This window comes from Leptidea sinapis, chromosome 39, assembly GCF_905404315.1.
Source record: "Leptidea sinapis chromosome 39, ilLepSina1.1, whole genome shotgun sequence".
In the NCBI taxonomy this organism is placed as follows: domain Eukaryota; kingdom Metazoa; phylum Arthropoda; class Insecta; order Lepidoptera; family Pieridae; genus Leptidea; species Leptidea sinapis.
Genome location: NC_066303.1, coordinates 1603753 through 1623147, shown reverse-complemented (window position 1 = coordinate 1623147; position 19395 = coordinate 1603753). Strand labels below are relative to the sequence as shown.

General features: G+C 34.2%; 1 protein-coding gene across 7 annotated transcripts in view; it reads right to left on the bottom strand.

The window, feature by feature from the left end:
* The window catches only part of LOC126976164 (calpain-B-like), a 64052-nt gene that overhangs the window by 43637 nt on the left and 1020 nt on the right, over positions 1-19395 (bottom strand). The window contains exons 1-2 of one of the 7 annotated variants that reach the window (XM_050824392.1): positions 6129-6207; positions 3563-3819 (exon numbers count right to left, since the gene is read on the bottom strand). The exons of 3 other annotated variants lie outside the window; for them this stretch is intronic. In XM_050824392.1, coding sequence (XP_050680349.1) covers positions 3563-3751 — 189 coding nt within the window. In that variant the 5' untranslated portion in view covers positions 3752-3819; positions 6129-6207. Of the gene's footprint in view, positions 1-3562; positions 3861-5952; positions 6098-6128; positions 6208-19395 lie in introns of those variants that run through there. 3 more of the 7 variants (XM_050824393.1, XM_050824395.1, XM_050824390.1) reach the window with 3 other exon arrangements.

The window sequence follows — 19395 nt, the reverse complement described above, 5'->3', positions numbered from 1 at the left end:
TTTGAAGTCGGTTAAAAAGAGCGACTCTATAGTTTTCATTTGTGACTGTGTCCTTTCATCTGTCCCATTCTGACAAGCGGGTCTTGTCTGGAGACTTGTCAATAATTTTACCATATTGAATGAAAAAATATTCGTTTTATTAAATTACTTACGCATGTTGCATATGAATCTTATATAAATAAAATAACCAGTACCTATAATATACCACACCATCTTTTTTTGAGGCGTAAATGTATTATTTAAGCACTTTTTATATCACGCTTAAGCTTTTTGATTGACACACAGCTAACACACGACTAAGCAGAAAAGTGTGCTTAAATTGTCTTTAAGCATACTTTTGCCGTTCCGTTATCAGACTGCGAATGATATGTCCATATGTATCGAAAGTCATTGTTTGTATCATTCGTATGTCAAACAACCTAGGAAATAAACGCGGGAAACATTACACGTCCGAATAAACCAATTATATGAACATGTATCATATGTAGCCATGAACAAGTCTCCTAAATTGTAGCCCTATCACCATTCGATTATGTTATTATATCGTGGATCATTAATATCAGCAGCGGATAAGGAAACACTAATAGTACAAGTACAATAATAGTACCTAATTCACACGCTCTGATCTCCCACAAAACCTGGCATCGTTTCAATTACAGTTTATTTCGGCCCGTAAACAATTCAACGCGATGCCTCTAAAACTACACAAATCCAAACAACAGTTATTTACATTTTATTACAGTACATAATATGTGCCATTTTGTTCGATTCCTCAATTCATCGATGGAAACTGCATCATTTCATCGAAAAAACGTCCACTGCAGGACAAACCCCAAAGATCGCCAAGACGATCGGTCCTGCGCTGCCCTCATCCAACCTATTCTGGCGATCTTGACCAGATTGTCGGTCCATCTTATGGGGGCCTACCAACACTGCGTCTTCCGGTACTTGGTCGCCATTCGAGGACTTCACTGCCCTCCGGCCAACTGTCCGTCGAACTATGTGCGTAAGGAAACAGCATACAAGAGTAGTTTTTCGTAAGATTAGTATTTGCTATATAAACATACAGAGAGACAGACAAAAATTCTATAGTTTTTTGGTTTAGCTTCTTTTTATCTTTTTTTATTAATATCTATAATGTCATTAGCCTATTACAAGCTTTTTTATAGTGTGGCGGGGAAAATGTTTCTTTGCATTTCGTATTAAAATTCAAGACAATTTATTTTTTAGAGTTTACATGTTCCATTTTGTTCGATGAATTTTTGTCAACTTAAAAATAAAACACTACAATTATTTTTGATAGTCCTTTCTTGATTAACTTCGTCGTTAAACTGACACTGCATTAGGCTCCATTTAGTGCTCGACCAACGGTCAGCGCTGACGTCAAGCGTACCCCGTATCATACGCGCTGACCATGTCGTTTAGTGCACAGCTGACAGCCTTCATGGCGCATGTACAATTGCTAATAAAATAGAGCGTCTAATTGAAGGACAATACAATATATTCGAATATGCCAGCACACTAGCTAATCACCATAGCGCGTCAGCGGACCGACGATTCTCATCAGCACGATGTAGCTCTACGCGCGTAGCAATTCATCAGCGCTGGACTGAACGCGTTCATATTATGTCTGTCAAAATACAGTCTAAAGGATTCTTAACAGACCGAAACAGATCGGAAATCTGTTGTAGGGTTACTTCTTTATGTAAGATAATTTATGACCTCTCAGCCACACCCTCTTATAGCCCGACGGGTTACGACAGTCTCACTCGTTGCCTTTCCCTGCAACACCACCCGCTACCCGCTGACATCTTACTACTCCTTCCCCGCCACCGTCTGTCACCCCGTGGGACGGTCGCACACGACGTTGTCGGACTATAGTTTCCGCTGAGTGGCTATATAATATATTGTGTCGTCTATAGTTATCGACATGAAGGACCACTCCATTTCTATTCATCAATTCCGGCCATTTCTTCTCAACTTCCTGCTTTAATCGTTTTAATGTTCCGGTTTTTCTGCCATCGGCACATTGTACAAGTAAATCCGTCGTCTTGAAGAGGTGAAAAAAAAACCTCCCACTCAAAAACTTAAGTTCTGGAGTGGGAGCTGCAGTTGTCCTTATCGCACTGTTTTTGTCTCGCACTTCTTAGCGCATAATGATTTAGAATTCTCAAACCTGATAAATACATGCTAATGTTACCTCTTAAAGGGGTACCGAGCTTCTACCTCCAGCAGGATGAGCCAAGGATAAACGTGGTGGCTCTGCTTATGATCGAACGGTACTGCGCGATTTAGGTATTTCCTTTAAATTATTTAAACTAAGATTAAATAAATTAAACCCTAATAATATATGAATATTTTGTACGTTTCCAAAAAATGTAGTTTGGTTATTATTTAAAATGGCAAATTTATTATTTAGACATACAAATCGCGAGTGTAAGGGGTAGCTTATAACGCACACTAAAGTAATAAAATTATCTAATTATTACCCATTCGGAAAAATGAGAATGCAGGAAACTCGTGTAGACATATTTTTTTAATTCAAGATAATTTAGAGGACGACATCCGCATTAATTTGTAATTACAAATAGCTGAGATCAATTAAACACAATTATCACATCAAAGTATACGATAAACACTGTGTGGAGTAAATATTATAATGTGTTATGACACAGTGGCCTTGGTTTGTGACGCCGCGATGTTGTAGAGGCAGTGAACAGGGAGATCAAACAATTTAATACACTGTGTTTAACATCCTATATTTCTAAGCAAATGAATGCAATTACAACACAATCCTGTGCAACCAATCATTAAGTAGAGGATCCTATCCATCCACAGTGTGGTCTTCGAGGAGCTTTCTTCCACCTACTACAAAACTGTGGAATGAGCTTCCTTGTGTGGTGATTCCGTGACGATACGACATGGATACCTTAAAAAAAGCGCGTGCCTTAAAAGCCGGCAACGCTCCTATGATTCCTCTGGTATTGCAAGAGAATGTAGATGTTGGTTTGTCCTCCTTTTCCATAAAAAAAAGATGCATGTCATGCTTGTCTTGTTAAATTTAAATAAAAGAAATTGCATAAAAACATCTGCCTGCAGCCATATTTCTGAACTTGACTGAACATTGATGATTGTATTTTTTTATGCCAGCTGAGTTTTTTGCGCCCATTCTTTTCAGGTCTGAGGCATCAGTTTTGGAATAAATATATATTGACTTTCAATAAGTAATGTCACATCCTATTTTTAATAAAAATAGTGTGACAGTGAAGCAGCAGTTGTCTGAGAAATTATCATTGTAAAGTGTCAGTATATTATATTAAATAATCAAAATTATATTAAATAATTTAAATAATTAAATAGTTATTTAATATTATATACTGACACTCTTTTTGGGATCCCTTGCCAATCAGTTTAACTAGGTTTCATGCAGGTTCATCTTGTGCCTTCTCTCCACCTCTGTGAGTAGCATTGAATGATTCTTAAAAACTTCTGTTATTACTGACTTAAAAGTTAGTCTTGCTCTAACTATGTTTAATATTAAGAGTGTAAAAGTATCACGTACCACTTTATAATTCTTTATGCTCGGCAAAAACCTCTTCTGTTCTGTTTCTTTTTTCTGGAACACCTCATTGATGATATTTCCCAGGGCTTGAGCACCATAATTTAATAGAGCTTGCCCACCCTGATTCAGCATCTGTCTTCCTGCGCCTTGTAATAGCGCGCCAAAACCGGCGTCGCCATTTTGCGCCATTTTCTTCCACTCTCACTCACTACACTACACTATTGTCATCGCTTTTCACTATGACATTTTGGAGTTATCTATGGAGAATGTCAGAAGTGTTACAAATTATGACGCAGGCCTGCAATGTCGTGATTGTGATAAGTAATTTTATTTATTAATTGTTACTAATTATTTAAAGAGTTTTAAAAACATCTTTTTAATTATTATTTGGGTTTATGAAAAATAGTTATAATTTATGTGAGATTACTTATTATAACAATTACAAGTTCTGTATATAAAATCTCATATACTTTAAAGTACCTACACAACACACCTACAAGATGAACGAGATCTCACTGCCTATACAGTCATTGCATGACATCATAGGGGAAACATGCTAATTATTGCTCTGTACTTTTGTTTTTTATCTGAGTAACTTTAGCAGAATGTAACTGAATGTGTATATCAAAGTATTTTATTATGGATTTTTTTATAATATTATGTTGGTAAGAAGAGTAATATTAGAAATGACTATTGGCTATATGTCCTAGATATATGACACTAGTTGAGTTCAACTGATGATAAGGCACACACTCTCTCTTGCAACACCAAAGTTTAACCCCCTTATTCATAATGGTCCGCTAACTTTAAACAGCCGCTAAGGAGTGTTTTTTCTCATTCTGCCTTAGGTCAATAGAAGAATACAGAGTGAGAATTAGCAATGCTTTAAGTTAGCAGACTATTATTAATAAGGGGGTTAGTGTACACAGTTTTTCTGAAGGTATCAAAGTTGCATCATCCTGGAAAAATAGACCAAGGCGGATTTATTTAAAAATCACACAGTGGAGTAACACTACACTTGTAGTACTATGTCAATCAGTGGATAACTTATAGAGCAAGTAGGTATTGTAGCATAAGAGTCTAAGACTAAGGTCTTTAGAGCATACTTAGACTTTGCTCAGACTCTACACACATAAAATGTAGCTGAGTGTAATAAAATGTGAACTTGGCATTTGCATTGCAGCCGCCTTACCTTTAGCATATTTTGATATGTCAATTGAATGTAAAACTGTAATTAAAGATTATGTCAAGCTTACACTCGGCAACGTTTTATGTAGATAATGTCTGGGAAAAGTCTAAGTACACTATAGATCTCAGCCTAAGAGCTTTTATATATGTCATTTTGAGGACTTAATTTCTCTTTCACTGTACGTTCAATTTTATTTTTTGGTAACACACTAAGATCATGCAGGGGTGGATCAAGACAATCTAGGCATTTGCCTAGGGGAGTGCAAGTCGAATGTGTAAATAAGTATGCACCAATAAGTATGCAAACTTTGTATCCTGTGACACAAATTATGTGGTAAAAAATATTGTAATTAATAGAGTGCACTAACCACAATTATAATGCTACCACTCTTATTATAAGGTAATGCACCATTTTCAAAAAAATAATGAAAACAATTCTAACCTATACTAACTATATGAGTGCTTACATCGCGGTGGGAGGCTAAAAACTGTCATGAAATGATTTTGGTATCATCATATATCATGGACTAAAGCTCTATCAACTTCTATATTTTTTACCTCCAAATTCATGCTATGGGATACTAAGTCCGACCTGCTTACTGACATAGCATCAATGATTCTATATTTGTATTATAGCAAAATATACTGAGTGCTTGTGATGCATCAGTTGGAGATCCAGATTTATACATTTGATTCCCCTATAATTACTGTATAAATACCTTTTATCCACCTATGAGTAAATGGTATTATGTAAGTACACAGGCTACAAATCAACCTGGTGAGAAAAATCTTTTCTTGAAAGATTATTGAACACCTTATGCCAATAACATTAAATAACTTTAAGATCTTCTGTGCATAGACCTAGATGAATAAGATTACTAATAACATCATTTCTACCAGTTTGCCTTAATAGAAAATATTTAAAATAAGTGCTAGTAATTGCTGCGTTTCATAAAATTAAATTTTAGTATCTACAAATAGAAAGGGCGGTGTCTGTACTCTCTAATTGTACAGAATTTTAATGGCCTAAAAGCAGGTCAGTGTCAATTCAAAGCTAGAGTATTTCATGTCTCATGGTAAACGATGACATCATAGTATTACTTGAGACACCATAAATTCATTATCATCAAAAATCAAAGCAGTGAGGTCATCAGAGATGTATAAAAATATGTAGGATCGAAACCAATTAGAAAATTATTAACTTTAACATCACAACATTGTAGTTCACTTCCCTCGTAATACAATCATATTGTCTTATGTATATACTCTATAGTAGCTTTCAATGCACAACATTCTTATTAACTATTGTAAAAGGCTTTCGTAAATATTTAGTGGGATTTTAATTCAAATTTATTTAAAATCACAAATCACAACTCACAGGCCGCAATCTTCTCACTACTCTTTCAAGTTTCAATTGACACTTGGCAGATTTGAGTTCTCACGAAATACGATTAACCTACAAGACGTAATTTGACACTGACAATTGGGACAACTCAAGCGACATTGATTACCCGACTCGTGTTGGTCGGCCAAACCAAGAGATCAGTTAAAGCTTTAGGTTTTCTTAATGAAAAAAATACATCTTAAACCAGTAGGATTACAATCATGGAATCTTGTCAAGGTTATAATTTTCACTTTTGTAATTTCTTACATTGAATGAAAAACTGTGACTGGTATGGTAATGTGTAAGCATTATTGTGTTTCGGGCTGAAGGGCGACGTAGCTAGTTTTTTTTAAATGAAAATAAGGGACGAGACGAGCAGGACGTTCAGCTGATGGTAATTGATGCGCCCTGCCCATTACAATGCAGTGCCGCTCAGGATTCTTGAAAAACCGGAATAATTCTGAGCGGCACTACAACTGCGCTCGTCACCTTGAGACATAAGATGTTAAGTCTCATTTGCCCAGTAAATTCATTAGCTACGGCACCTTTCAGACCGAAACGCAGTTATGCTTACACATTACTGCTTCACGGCAGAAATAGGCGCCGTTGTGGTACCCATAATCTAGCCGGCATCCTGTGCAAAGGAGCCTCCCACTGGTTATACGACGTAGCTAGTGACGACGACAAGGTGACGACCGCAATTGAGTTGCGTTCAGAATTTTTGAGTTTTTCAAGAATCCTGAGCGGCACTGTATTGCAATGGGTAGGACGTATCCATTACAATCAGCTGAACGTCCTGCCCGTCTCGTCCCTTATTGTCATGTAAAAACAACTAGTTATGTACAGTGTATTAGATTGTACAGTATAAACTGGTCACAGGACTCTACGAGTATTAGGAAAAAATAAATTTACCTAATAGAGATTATTAAATTTCTTACCTAACTAATGAGTTGATTAGATTATCAAGAATATAATACATAATAATTGCAACGATATTGTAGTATGAGCCAGTAAGTGCTACCTAGACTTCCGACAAGGGATTATATTGCATTGTTCCAACCCATTTCATTCAATTATCTATCATTAGACGTCTACCGTGGCGATGTACGCATGATGTTAAATGGTAGAGACAGTTAAATTTAAATGGTAAAGAAAATTCGACGGCACTTTTAGCCTAGCACATGATATGGACCTTAGCCGATGCCATGTCGCATTGTCCATCGCACATAATTATTATTCTTACCATCCTTACGTACCGAGTACGACGCCGGAACAACTGGTGTGTGGTGCCCACCAGACTGTTCCGTGGGTCGGCCCAATTAATCCGACCACGTGGTTAAGCTATTCACAGTGACAAAACGTCCTTTTAAATACCTGATCAGTTCTTAATCTCGAATGTGTCTAAATGTGAACAGTTCATATAAATCGTAACTACTAACAAGTACCACTGCTGCATATCCATTTCTTTATACGGACCGAGACAACAGACAGTCGGAACAGGGTATTAGTTACTAAATTGTAATTTGTATTATTGTATAATACATAAGTATTATATTATTGTACAAGTATTTAAAATTAAGACTATTTAGTACTTATTGTGAAATACTGAAAATTTAAAAACCTAAGGATAGGTAAATTAGAACAGAAACAATCAGTTATCGGACAATTTATCCTCATTGAGTTAACTTTACCTCTCTAAATAAAGTTAATTTATTATTATTTATTAAGTTTATTTATTTTGTATTTCATAAAGTTACTTTCTATACAGCACATTAGGTACATCACTTTTTTGCTGGGTATCTAGAGATTTTATATTTTAAAAGCAAAAAGAAAATTAAGGTACATTACTTTCGAGACGTTTTTGCATTTGTAGTAGTACCTATTTGTATATTTACAGGTATTCTAAACTTAAAATTTAAATTTCCTTGTACAGTCAGAAAAAAAAGGTTCGTTTCATTTTGTAGAAGAAAATATACTTACTTATTGACTTATTAATAATTATTATATTTATAAACATTGCTAATTGTTGTGAGGTCTGACTAACTATTTGGTTTCATTTAATAAATGAATGAATTGATTTTATTTGTGGTTTATTCTTAATATAAACAATAACATTTATTTTCCACTTTTTTTATTGTAAAGTCGCTATTAAAAATGGTTTAGATGAGGATGAGATACAGATATAAAATGAGAACTCGGATTCATCGGATGAAAGTGCGGATGACGATGAGTCCGAAATGTCTGAAGTTGGAGAAATTTAGACTTTAAAATTATGTGTAATTTTATTATTTACTTTAATTTACTTTTTTTTTCTTTTTTTGACTTACTCATGTAAGCCTTTAAGTTTTTGACATTTGAGTATTTTTGTTGCGTCACTTTGCATATATTGTAATTGAAATGATTTGTAAAACAAGTAAATTGTAAATCTTGACTTAAAAGAGTGGCGATGAGTTTCTTGCTACTTCTTCTCATTAGCTCAACCCTTTACGAAGTAGCGGTAAATTCAATAAGAAACAATATTTTTATATTTTTTTTTTGACATTCATAAGTGTCATTTCTGTGACCTACATGAATAAAGTGTTTTTGAATTTGAATTTACTATCACTTATTGGTATTAAGTAGGTACTTGGCTATAAAAATATAAAAGTATTGGTTTATTTATGTGCTGACGTACACACACAAATGCAAAAACGTCTCGAAAGTAATTTCCCTGTACCTACTTAAATAACCTACTTGATATAAAAACCGATAAGCAAAGAGATTAATTAGTACGCATTCATTGAATATATTGGATAATCAGCTTACTTAAACATAATATAAATTTATTATCACACATTTTTGCATATGACTTATACGTAACAAAACAGCATTTATACGTGAGTCAGGAATGTAAGAATGACATCACTAAGTAATTCCTTAACAAACAAAGAATTACTAGATTAGGTATAAGAACGCCTATAGAATTGGGTTTTTGAAAAAAAAATTTTTTTGTGATAAATGGAAAGATTATATATTAGTTTTATAACAAAACTATTTTTTTTTTCGCAATCATTCAAAAGTTATTTCAAAATAAAAAAAAAATTTTGAATCCAGTACCGAAGACACGCCGACAACTCACGAACAAACCCGAGCGCGTGTGACGTCATAATGTTAGTTTTCACTCATTGCAGTTGATAGAAAAATAATAAATACAGTGTTTTGATCTATTTAATTTTGTTGTCATTATTAAATATTTAAATTTATATTAAAAATGTCGAACCTCAAAAGTTATCGTTCTTGTTTTGTACCATTATGTAAGAATACTACAAAGGCAACTCCTGATAAAATGTTTTTAAATGTTCCCCAAGATGACAAACGTCGAAATAAATGGTTTCAAGCAGTGCACCGTGATAATCCCCAAACAAAATCGAATTTTTTTTGACTTTTCATTAATAGTTAAAGTAACTGAATAAGCTTTACTCCGAACTCGGTGTTCTGGACATACCCGTCCTTTCACAATACAAATATTATTTTTACGACTTAGTTGAACATAACCTATAGCTTTGTCGCCGTAACTCTCACGCGATGCTCTGCAATTTATGAAATAAATAATTATATTTAATGTAATGGAGAATAAATAATTAAATATTTTCATTTATTATATTATTTTTTAACAAACTTACCTTGATGCCTTGGCACCTCGAACTTCAGCAGAATTAAACCGAACGTCATTTTTTTAAAAATCGGTGATCATAAATATTTCAACATCAGGAATATTATCAGACTTTGCCTTAATAAATCCTTTATCACACATAGCTAATCGAAACCAACTAACAACTCGTATTTTAGCAATAAATTTTTAATATTATTGTCTAGACACGTGTAATAGCCGTAAACGCTGTACTGTTATTAAATAGCTATAACATTATGACGTCACAACTATGGTGACCAATCATGGCGCGTTTATAGTCACGTGATTTTTATTTAAATTTCATTAATTTTTAATTGTTTATAATTAATTGAAAAAAATTTTTTTTGAAGTTTTTTGCGTTAAATATCAATATTATTAATAATAAAGTTTTAAAATACATAAAAAAAATCAATATTTTTTTTTTTCAAAAACCCAATTGTGCAAATGCATTTTTTACTTAGTACAGACAATATTTTTATTGAATTTATTTCTTATGATTACGATAAGTGGCGCGCATTCTATCTATTTTGTTGTTGACCCTAGACTGGTTGTATTACGCATATAAATGATAACAGTGCAAAATATCTAAATAACAAAAAAAAAACACAACCCATCGTTAAGGAAGGACATTTAATGTAGAATTTTTATAATTTCCGGAAGATGATCCTAGCGAAACTCTTAAGAAAAAATCGATTCACGCGATTGTATGAAACGTGCAGTTTGATTAATAGATGACTGCTATAATCTTTTAAAAAACGGAGAAAGCCGAAATCCACTACGTTTTAAGTGACTGTTCGCTTTCAAAATTACCCGGATTAAACTTCGTCGCCAATCGCCATACTGTAATTACTACTAATTCAAACTTATGTCAAATGACTGCACGTTTCAAAGTAAAGTAAATTTCAATTTTTACGTAGGCAATCCCGCCTCTTACGTAGTATTTACATCCTCTTTGGCGAATCCTATTAATATTACAAATGTGAAAGTTTGTATGTCTGGATGTATGTTTGAATTTCTTTAACGCAAAAAGTACTGATTGGATTTTGATGAAACTTAAAGAATAACATATAGGCTATTTATTATTTATAAAACTATCGCGTGAATTATACTTTATATGGCAAAACAACGTTTGCGGGGTCAGCTAGTACCTACATATTTAACGCCGATATAACCGCGGGTAGAATATCGCTATTATAATGTAATTATAAAAGCTATATGCATTATATGATTACTATGACTTGATTTGAAGATCGGTCAAGTAGCTTTAATGTACTTGCACCAACAAAAATTCAATATTTTTTCTTTAATTATATTTCTCGAAGTATTTTAACGTAGGAGGAACCCGTATAAGGTATAGTTACTGTTACAATTCACATCACGCAAATGAACCTGTCCAAATAAGTCGAAAGGCGCCACAGGCTAAATGACAAGGCTATACGTACGAGAATGCGTCATTTTATGACTTAAGGTTAAGGGCGATTGAGGTTTAAATTAATAGCTTATTTAATTAACTTATTTTAATAAAACAATATATTTATCACGATTCTGTAAAACACTAACGGTTTTACAAATAAACTTGGTAAAAATTTATACCTGAGAATAAGCCAAGAATAATATTCAAAATATTTACAAATAGACATTTTGCTTAAGATTGGTTTATGCGGACGTTTAAAGTTTCCCGCGTTTATTTGCAAGGCTACGGCTATTCGTAAAACTTTAAAATTATCATTGTATTGACCAGTGACCACGAATTGACAGTGTTGTCTGCTACATAGTAAACATTTAACATATTCTTGGTTTATTCTCAGGTACAACTTTAGTTGTGAAGCCGTATAAATATGATATGAAGGTATAAAGTAAAATATATAATTAGTGTGAGTTCGCGACTCGCGTCACCGAATAGATCATAATATTATGTACTTATTTGCAATAGGTATATTTGTAGCTATACAGCTGCAACATTGTGCAACAGTGCTGTGCTTCGATTAACAATAGTTGCTTTTGTTGATCGAATGTGCTGTGTACCTATGCTATGAGTTTCTTGTGCCCATTCTTCTCAGGTCTGAGGCAGTCTCTTTTGAATGGGTGGTAGTTTTTGACGTTCAATAAGTGATTTTAAATCCTATTAAAAAAAAATTGAATTTGAATATATCTTATAAGTGAAATTAAATGGATTTATAACAGTGAAAAGTTCAATATGTATATCCTATGAAATGCATTGTTGAAATAGTGTTTTGTTTGATTAATATATTAGTTAAAATAAGTTTTAAAAATAAATTCAAATTAATAATTAAATTGTTTTAAACATTATGAAATTGAATTGTTAATACTTCTAAGTTTTCAATTCTTACGGTAATCTCTATAAATGCCATTTTTTTTTAAGTTAAAAACGAGGTAGGTACCTACTTATTTTAATTATTCCATAAATAAAAAAAACTTAGTTCACGAGTCAGTAAGTACTCAACCGGTTTTTTTACTGACAATTAAATAAGGAAGTTTCCTTATGACGACTTCCATCTACATAATATACCTACATATTAGTTTCCTCAACATTCTAAGAAACAACTCTAAAAATATATTTCTATAATTAGGTGCACATTTACTCATGCTTCCCTTTCGATTCCCTGTCTATTATGTGTAAGCGTAATAATACACGACGCAGACTGTTAAAATATTATGTTATCTACATGATTCATTTTTACAAATTATAATATGTTATCTACTATAGGTAGGTACCTATATGTATAATAAAATATGTTCTATTTTATGTAGGTATAATCAAGAGTTTTGCAGCACGCCGAATGTGACAGCAATGAAAAAATTGAGGTTAACTATTACTACGGTTATTGAGGTTTTGAGCAATGCACGCACACTAACACATAGTGCCATACAAATCCCGAGTGTAAGACGTAGCTTGTCACGCACACTAAAGTAATAAGCCTGGCCTGTTTTCATGGGTTGTCTAGCAACAAGAGGCTCTATCTAGACGTTTAAATTATCTGAGGGAATAAGACGTGTTGGAGCTTAAAAAAGTAATGAACAATGACGGCTTGTCAATCAAAATTAAGACAGAAACTTATGAATATCATTAACCTACGCAAGTTAAAATTGGAACTTAACAAATAGGATAAATTATAGAGTTACAATTTCAGTAGTTTTTTGCGTTTTGCCCGAATAAACATATATGGTATGGTATAGGGGCTCCTGTTTCCGCAAGTAGACCACTAGTATGGGTCCATTTTGCGTGCGAACAAACATATAGATAAACAAACAAAAATTATATAATGTACTTTTATTTATAGAAGAGGAGGACAAACGAGCGTGCGGGTCACCTGATGTTAAGTGATCACCGCCGCCCACATTATCGTGCAACACCAGAGGAAGCACAAGAACGTTGCCGCCCTTTAAGGAAGTTGTACGCGCTTTTTTGTAGGTATCCATGTCGTATCGTTTGGGAAACACCAGGAAGCTCATTCCACAGCTTTGTTGTACGTGGAAAAAAGTTCATTGAAAACCGTTCTGTGGAGGAACACCACACTTCCAGATGGTGGGGTTGATATCGTTGCGAAGGTGGAATTCGGCGGCAGGAATCAGGTCAAACAGCTCTTCGGAACACTCCCCGTGATAATTGGCATACACACAATGAAGCGACGTATCCATGCAACTCCCAAGTGATCTAGCCGCTCACAGAGCACTAGGTCCCCCACTAATCTAGCAGCTCTGCGTTGCACGCGGTCAAATGGGTCGAGCTGATACTGGGGTGCGCCAGACCAGAGATGACAGCAATACTCCATATGCGACCGGACCTGCGCTTTGTAGAGCGCTAGAATGTGGGCCGGCTTGAAGTATTGCTGAACTCTGTCAATGACGCCCAGCTTTTTAGAAGCCAAATTGGCTTTGCCACCCGGATGACCGCGGAATTGGCAATTGCTCGAGATTTTGAGACCCAGTATTCCGTACTTTTTTAATACGGTATTGTTTTTAGTACAAAGAGCAAGTATTCTAAATATTCAAAGTGAAGTTTTTACTTTTATGATTTTATTATACTTACCTATTATTATGTACTTATAAGGTACATTTACAGATGTTGAAATAACTTTTCTAGCTGAATCACGATTTGTTTAAATAGAAGTATATTAAGGACGGTTCACCATCTGGTTGGCTGGTTACAAGAGGAATATATAAATATTTCTATTTGCGCAACTTGTGACGTCACACAGTAAAGCGCCGTCGTGTCTATTAAGGGCACCTATCCAGTTACGTGCGCTATACGAGTATATTCCATTGCCGAAGCGGAAACTACAAGTTCTATTAAAACCCGCTCAAGTGGGAGTCTCAGTTTTAGCGAAATATTCCCAACCATTTTATAAGATATAACAATATGTACTAAAAAGTAGAAGTATAGGCGAACTTTCTAGCATTCCATGAATTCGTCGTGCCAGTGGCGGGTCCATGAGTGAGCAGGTGCGAACAATGAGTTTTGACTTCTGACACGGGTTTAGCGGCTAGACCTTACGATATACATCGGCACCACAGGCCTTGACTGTTAGGGTTGTGTTCCCTTCCAGAAAAAAATGGTAAAGACTTTCATGTCCCAGGCCGACTTGCACTAGACTGGTATTTTTTTCTAATAAACCAAATCTCTTTTGCAAATAATCTGCAAAGGATAATACAGATTGCTGTGTCGTTTTTGCATATTTGAGTTATATGAGTTATAACTATTAGATAGATGCGGTGGCAGTGGTACTCCGAGGATCAATGTATATACGGTTACTTCTAGTGCTATAAAAAGAATGACTTTTCTTCCGCATTTAGAAAACATAGTAAAACGTGCTTCTAAAATGCTCGGGTTTGTTATACGTATCACAAAAAAAATTAAAAGCTTAAAAATAAAAAAGCTCCTTTATTTCAGTCTGGTTAGGAGTATCTTCGAGTATGGGTCAGTTGTCTGGCGTCCTCACTATGCTATGCATTTCCTAAGACTGGAACGTATTCAGAAGCGTTTTCTGTGGCATGTGGCTTTTAGTGCCGGTAAAGCCAATAAAATTTCTTCTTACAAAGAAAGGCTGGCCAACTTTAAAATGACCACTTTGGATGAACATAGAAGGCTTCTGGATATTCTGTTTACTCATAAACGATTGAATGGCTTTATCGACTGCCCCAAATTGCTTAATAAATTTAGTCAAAGAGTACCAGTAAGAATTCCACGTAAGCCTATTACTCCACTTTGTCCTCCACTTCGTCGAACGATCCTAGGTACCAATTCCCCAGTCCCACGATTATGTAAAAATTTAAATTCTTATAGCGTAGCTGATATTGACATATTTGCTGATTCCCTAGCCAAATTCCGCAAGACCATTTGCAGCATCATTGGTAATCTTTAATAATGATATAATTGGAAAATTAATGTAACTGTGTATAACTATTTAACCCACTCATTTATTAATTAATTTATTTATTTTATTTATTTTTACAAGGTCCACCAACACAGAATACACAAGACAATTCATAAGATTGTAACATAAATTTCAAAGATCGTGTTCCTGCAATTACAGGTGAACACATCATGCACATTAACATACAAACAATTTAGTTGTTAATTATATAAAAGTAAATTGAAGTCCTATAACGCTAACGTGTTAAAACAATATAAAAAGATAAATTAATTCTACAAATCATTACTTAAAAGAAATGTTTAATTCCTAACTTATTCTATATAATACCTAAAATTATTTATTTCTGTGCATGCTGTGTTTATTTGTAAGTAATAACTACATTTAGTTCCTAGTTTCTAGTTCTACTTTTTATATTAATTAAAATAAATAAATAAAAAAACATTATAAATGAAATATGTAATTTATAAGAACCCGACGTGAAAGTTTTTTTATGGAAGATTCACAAACTAAAGTCACCTGAAACGATGGTTGAAATTTGGTAATATTCCTATCACCCACAAAATTTATTGTGCTTACACTAGACCCTGGTCAGTCACCGCCTTACTTTACCGCTTTATTTTTAATTAATTCGTTGCATCTTTTCTTTGTCGCATATAAAATAATTATTATCATAGCGTAGTTAAAGCATAGAATAGACACTGGACTTAAAACTTTACGTTGAATCCATAAAACAGTTTGCAGAGTGATTTATGAAGGAATCGAGTAAACATTGAGAGGTATAATTAAAATATGTTTGTACTTGCATTTTATGGCGAAAGTGGAGCAGGGGACTTATTAAAAAGAAAATATATGTATTAACATTTTAAGCGATGTTTAGAATAATGAATTTGTAAATGAAATGCTGAGAAATTTTGTATTATATGAATAATTTGTATATTATGCACCTACCTATATTAAAAAAACCGATGTTTGTATGTAGTTTATATTATGTTTTTTTTTCACTCCAACACCGTTCAACCAATTGTCCAACTTTGGACATGTTTATGTATTTTTTCATGGAGAATATGTTTTCGTTATCCACTCTTTTGCAGCTCCACGCTAGGTATGGCTGCAACATACCTACTTCTAACGTTAACCTCCTTACGAAAATTGGTGTCCGCCAGTTTCACGTGTTGCCCTCTGCCGTCACATCTCGTCTGTCACCCCGTGAGACGGTCGCGCACGAAGTTGTCGGACTATAGATTAGAACACGGAGTTTGTAGGTATTTACTATATTCATATCTGGCAGGATGTCCGAGGAATAGAATATAAATATATTTACTTTCAATATTGGAGTGACAATAATATAATATATTGCAACAACACGTCTTGGTAAACGTCATGAAGTTATATCAGTTCGTAATTGTAATGGGCAGGGCGTATCAATTACCATGAGCTGATAGTCATGCTCGTCTCGTACCTTATTTTCTTAAAAAAAAACTATGACATGAGGAGAAAAACTGATATGAAACTCCCAGCACATTGATTAAAACACAGAACAGTTTAGAGATTTAAACATATTTTGCCCTATTTTACCAGTGGGAGGCTCCTTTGCACAGGATGCCGGCTAGATTATGGGTACCACAACGGCACCTATTTCTGCCGTGAAGCAGTAATGTGTACGCATTACTGTGTTTCGGTCTGAAGGTCACCGTAGCTAGTGAAATTACTGGGCAAATGAGACTTAACATTTTATGTCTCAAGGTGACGAGCGCAATTGTAGTGCCGCTCAGAAATTTTGGGTTTTTTCAAGAATACTGCGGCACTGCATTGTAATAAGCAGGGCGTATCAATTACCATCAGCTGAACGTCCTGCTCGTCTCATCCCTTATTTTCATAAAAAAAATGAAAACATATAGCAACTTAACCTACTTAATATAATATTACACAATTTTAGGTGGCCAGCGCGGAACCAGACAAATCATGCATCATTATTCTCTACATAATCTACTAGGTATACTATAGAAAGCCTTATTTGGCATAGAGGCTTTAACATACATATTTATTGATTTCGTGCTTAGTGAGTCCTACTATAATGTCTGGTATTTTATTGTAAAATTGCATACCAAGCTCTAGCCACCGAGGGATTCAGATTACATATTCTAAAATAAATAAAATGAAAATTAAGGTAAAATCACACAAAAACTACCAACCGTATCGGGATGGGACTATTAAAATAAACTACAGTTTTTACATGTCTCTCAACCTTCAAATGTGTTGGCGTGAGTAACCTGCAGTACTTAAATGGTATTATTAATTTATTTTGTACCTTCTGCTATTTTTAACGGAATTTGGTACCTCATAATATATCCTACATTTACTCTTCTCAAAGAAATTTATATTACTTTAGATTAAAATAAATGTGGACATAGCATTTTTCGTATTTTCAATAAAAAATCAAGCATTGTGTATACAGTACAGTTCCAAAAAATACAGTGAAAATTAAAAACAATTTGTTATTTTACAGTGATATCCCTCACTTCTGGGATTAATTATACAAATTAAATTTGTAACCAAAATTTATAAACTCGAACCTGGGACCTCTCGGCTTCCGTCCGCGCGCTCTTACCTACAGAGTTAACCATGGATCGTTAATCTTGGTATCTCAGGTTATGGCTCCATCTACAGGATCTAATTTACAGTTGATAACCCGCTCAACCCCAAATATTGTATATTAGGAAATTGACTTCAGATGTCGCTCTTTCAAATCTAAACAATTTGTTATTTCAAAGATTCAGTTCGAAGAGCGCTAGTACGGAACTCGAGAGGTCGCGGGCTCGAGTCCCGCATCGTTGATAAATTTTGGTTACAAATTTAATTTGTACCTATACTAATTAGATATTTGAGTGACGCCTATATTAACAGATTGTTTATGTTTAACATGCAAGCAAATGCGACCTCTATCTTATCACTATATCTATGAATAGTTGACATGTAGTAGATAAGAAGTGATCTGAATATATTAAAATTAATAGTTTATTAAAATTGTGCATAATAATATATGTATTACAACATTTTTCAGTCAGGGAAGAAAGATGACGATTTCTAACGCGCGCTTGTGCAACTTGTAGGGTCACTACATTTCCCCGAGTATCACTACCATACCATAGGTTATTTTATGAAGTGTATTGACTGATCCTATTGTTATAATAATAATAAGAATATTGACACACTTTTTACACAAATTATCTAGCCTGTGTTATGGGTTGCTAGACAACGATATATTTAATACAATATACTTACTTAAACATACATAAATTCATATAGACATACATTTAAACATCCATGATTCGGAAACAAACATCAATATTCATCATATAAATGCTTGCACCTACCGGGATTCGAACCCGAGACCTCTAGCTTAGTAGGAAGGATCGCTAACCACTCGGCTATACAGGTCGTCGTTATAGGCAGAGCATAAGACTTACAATATAAGTTCTAGCTTATAGGAGAACAAAGCGTGCAAGAGAGAAGGAACATCTCTAACAGGAAAGCGTTTCTATATTGTTAATGTATTTTTTTTTCGACTGACAAGCCGTATGCAGTCAGCCACGCTGTGCATTAGCTCCTTACAATTCTTTACTTATTAACTTAGAAAATTATTTTCAATATTAATCTAATGAAATGTTAATGAAATACTTAAATTCCTTTATTTAACTTTATTAGTGTGATGTGAAATAAAAAAATGGTCGCGCATTATCGGACTGTCAGGTTGTCTGTACGATAATATATTCTAAGTGTATGAGGCAAAGAGGCCATTTGCTCATTAACATTGTATGTTATTCTTTTTATGACAACAAGGGACGAGACGGGCAGAACGTTCAGCTGATGATAATTGATACGCCCTACTCATTATAATGCAGTGCCGCTCAGGATTCTTGAAAATCATAAATATTCTGAGCGATACTACAATTGCTCTCGTCGCCTTGAGACATGAGCGGCCTTACTAATAAACTTGGTATAACTAAGCCAAGCAAAGAATATGCAAAATGTTTACAATATCGTTGACAACACTGTTAATACAATAATAATTCTGATGTTTTCCGAATAGTCCAGTAAAGAAAAGTTTTATATCGACATTTTTTTCGGAAGTTTAAATTCTCAATCATATTTTCAATTTTTATGGATTATAAGGATACAGAGTCAAAAAATCGAA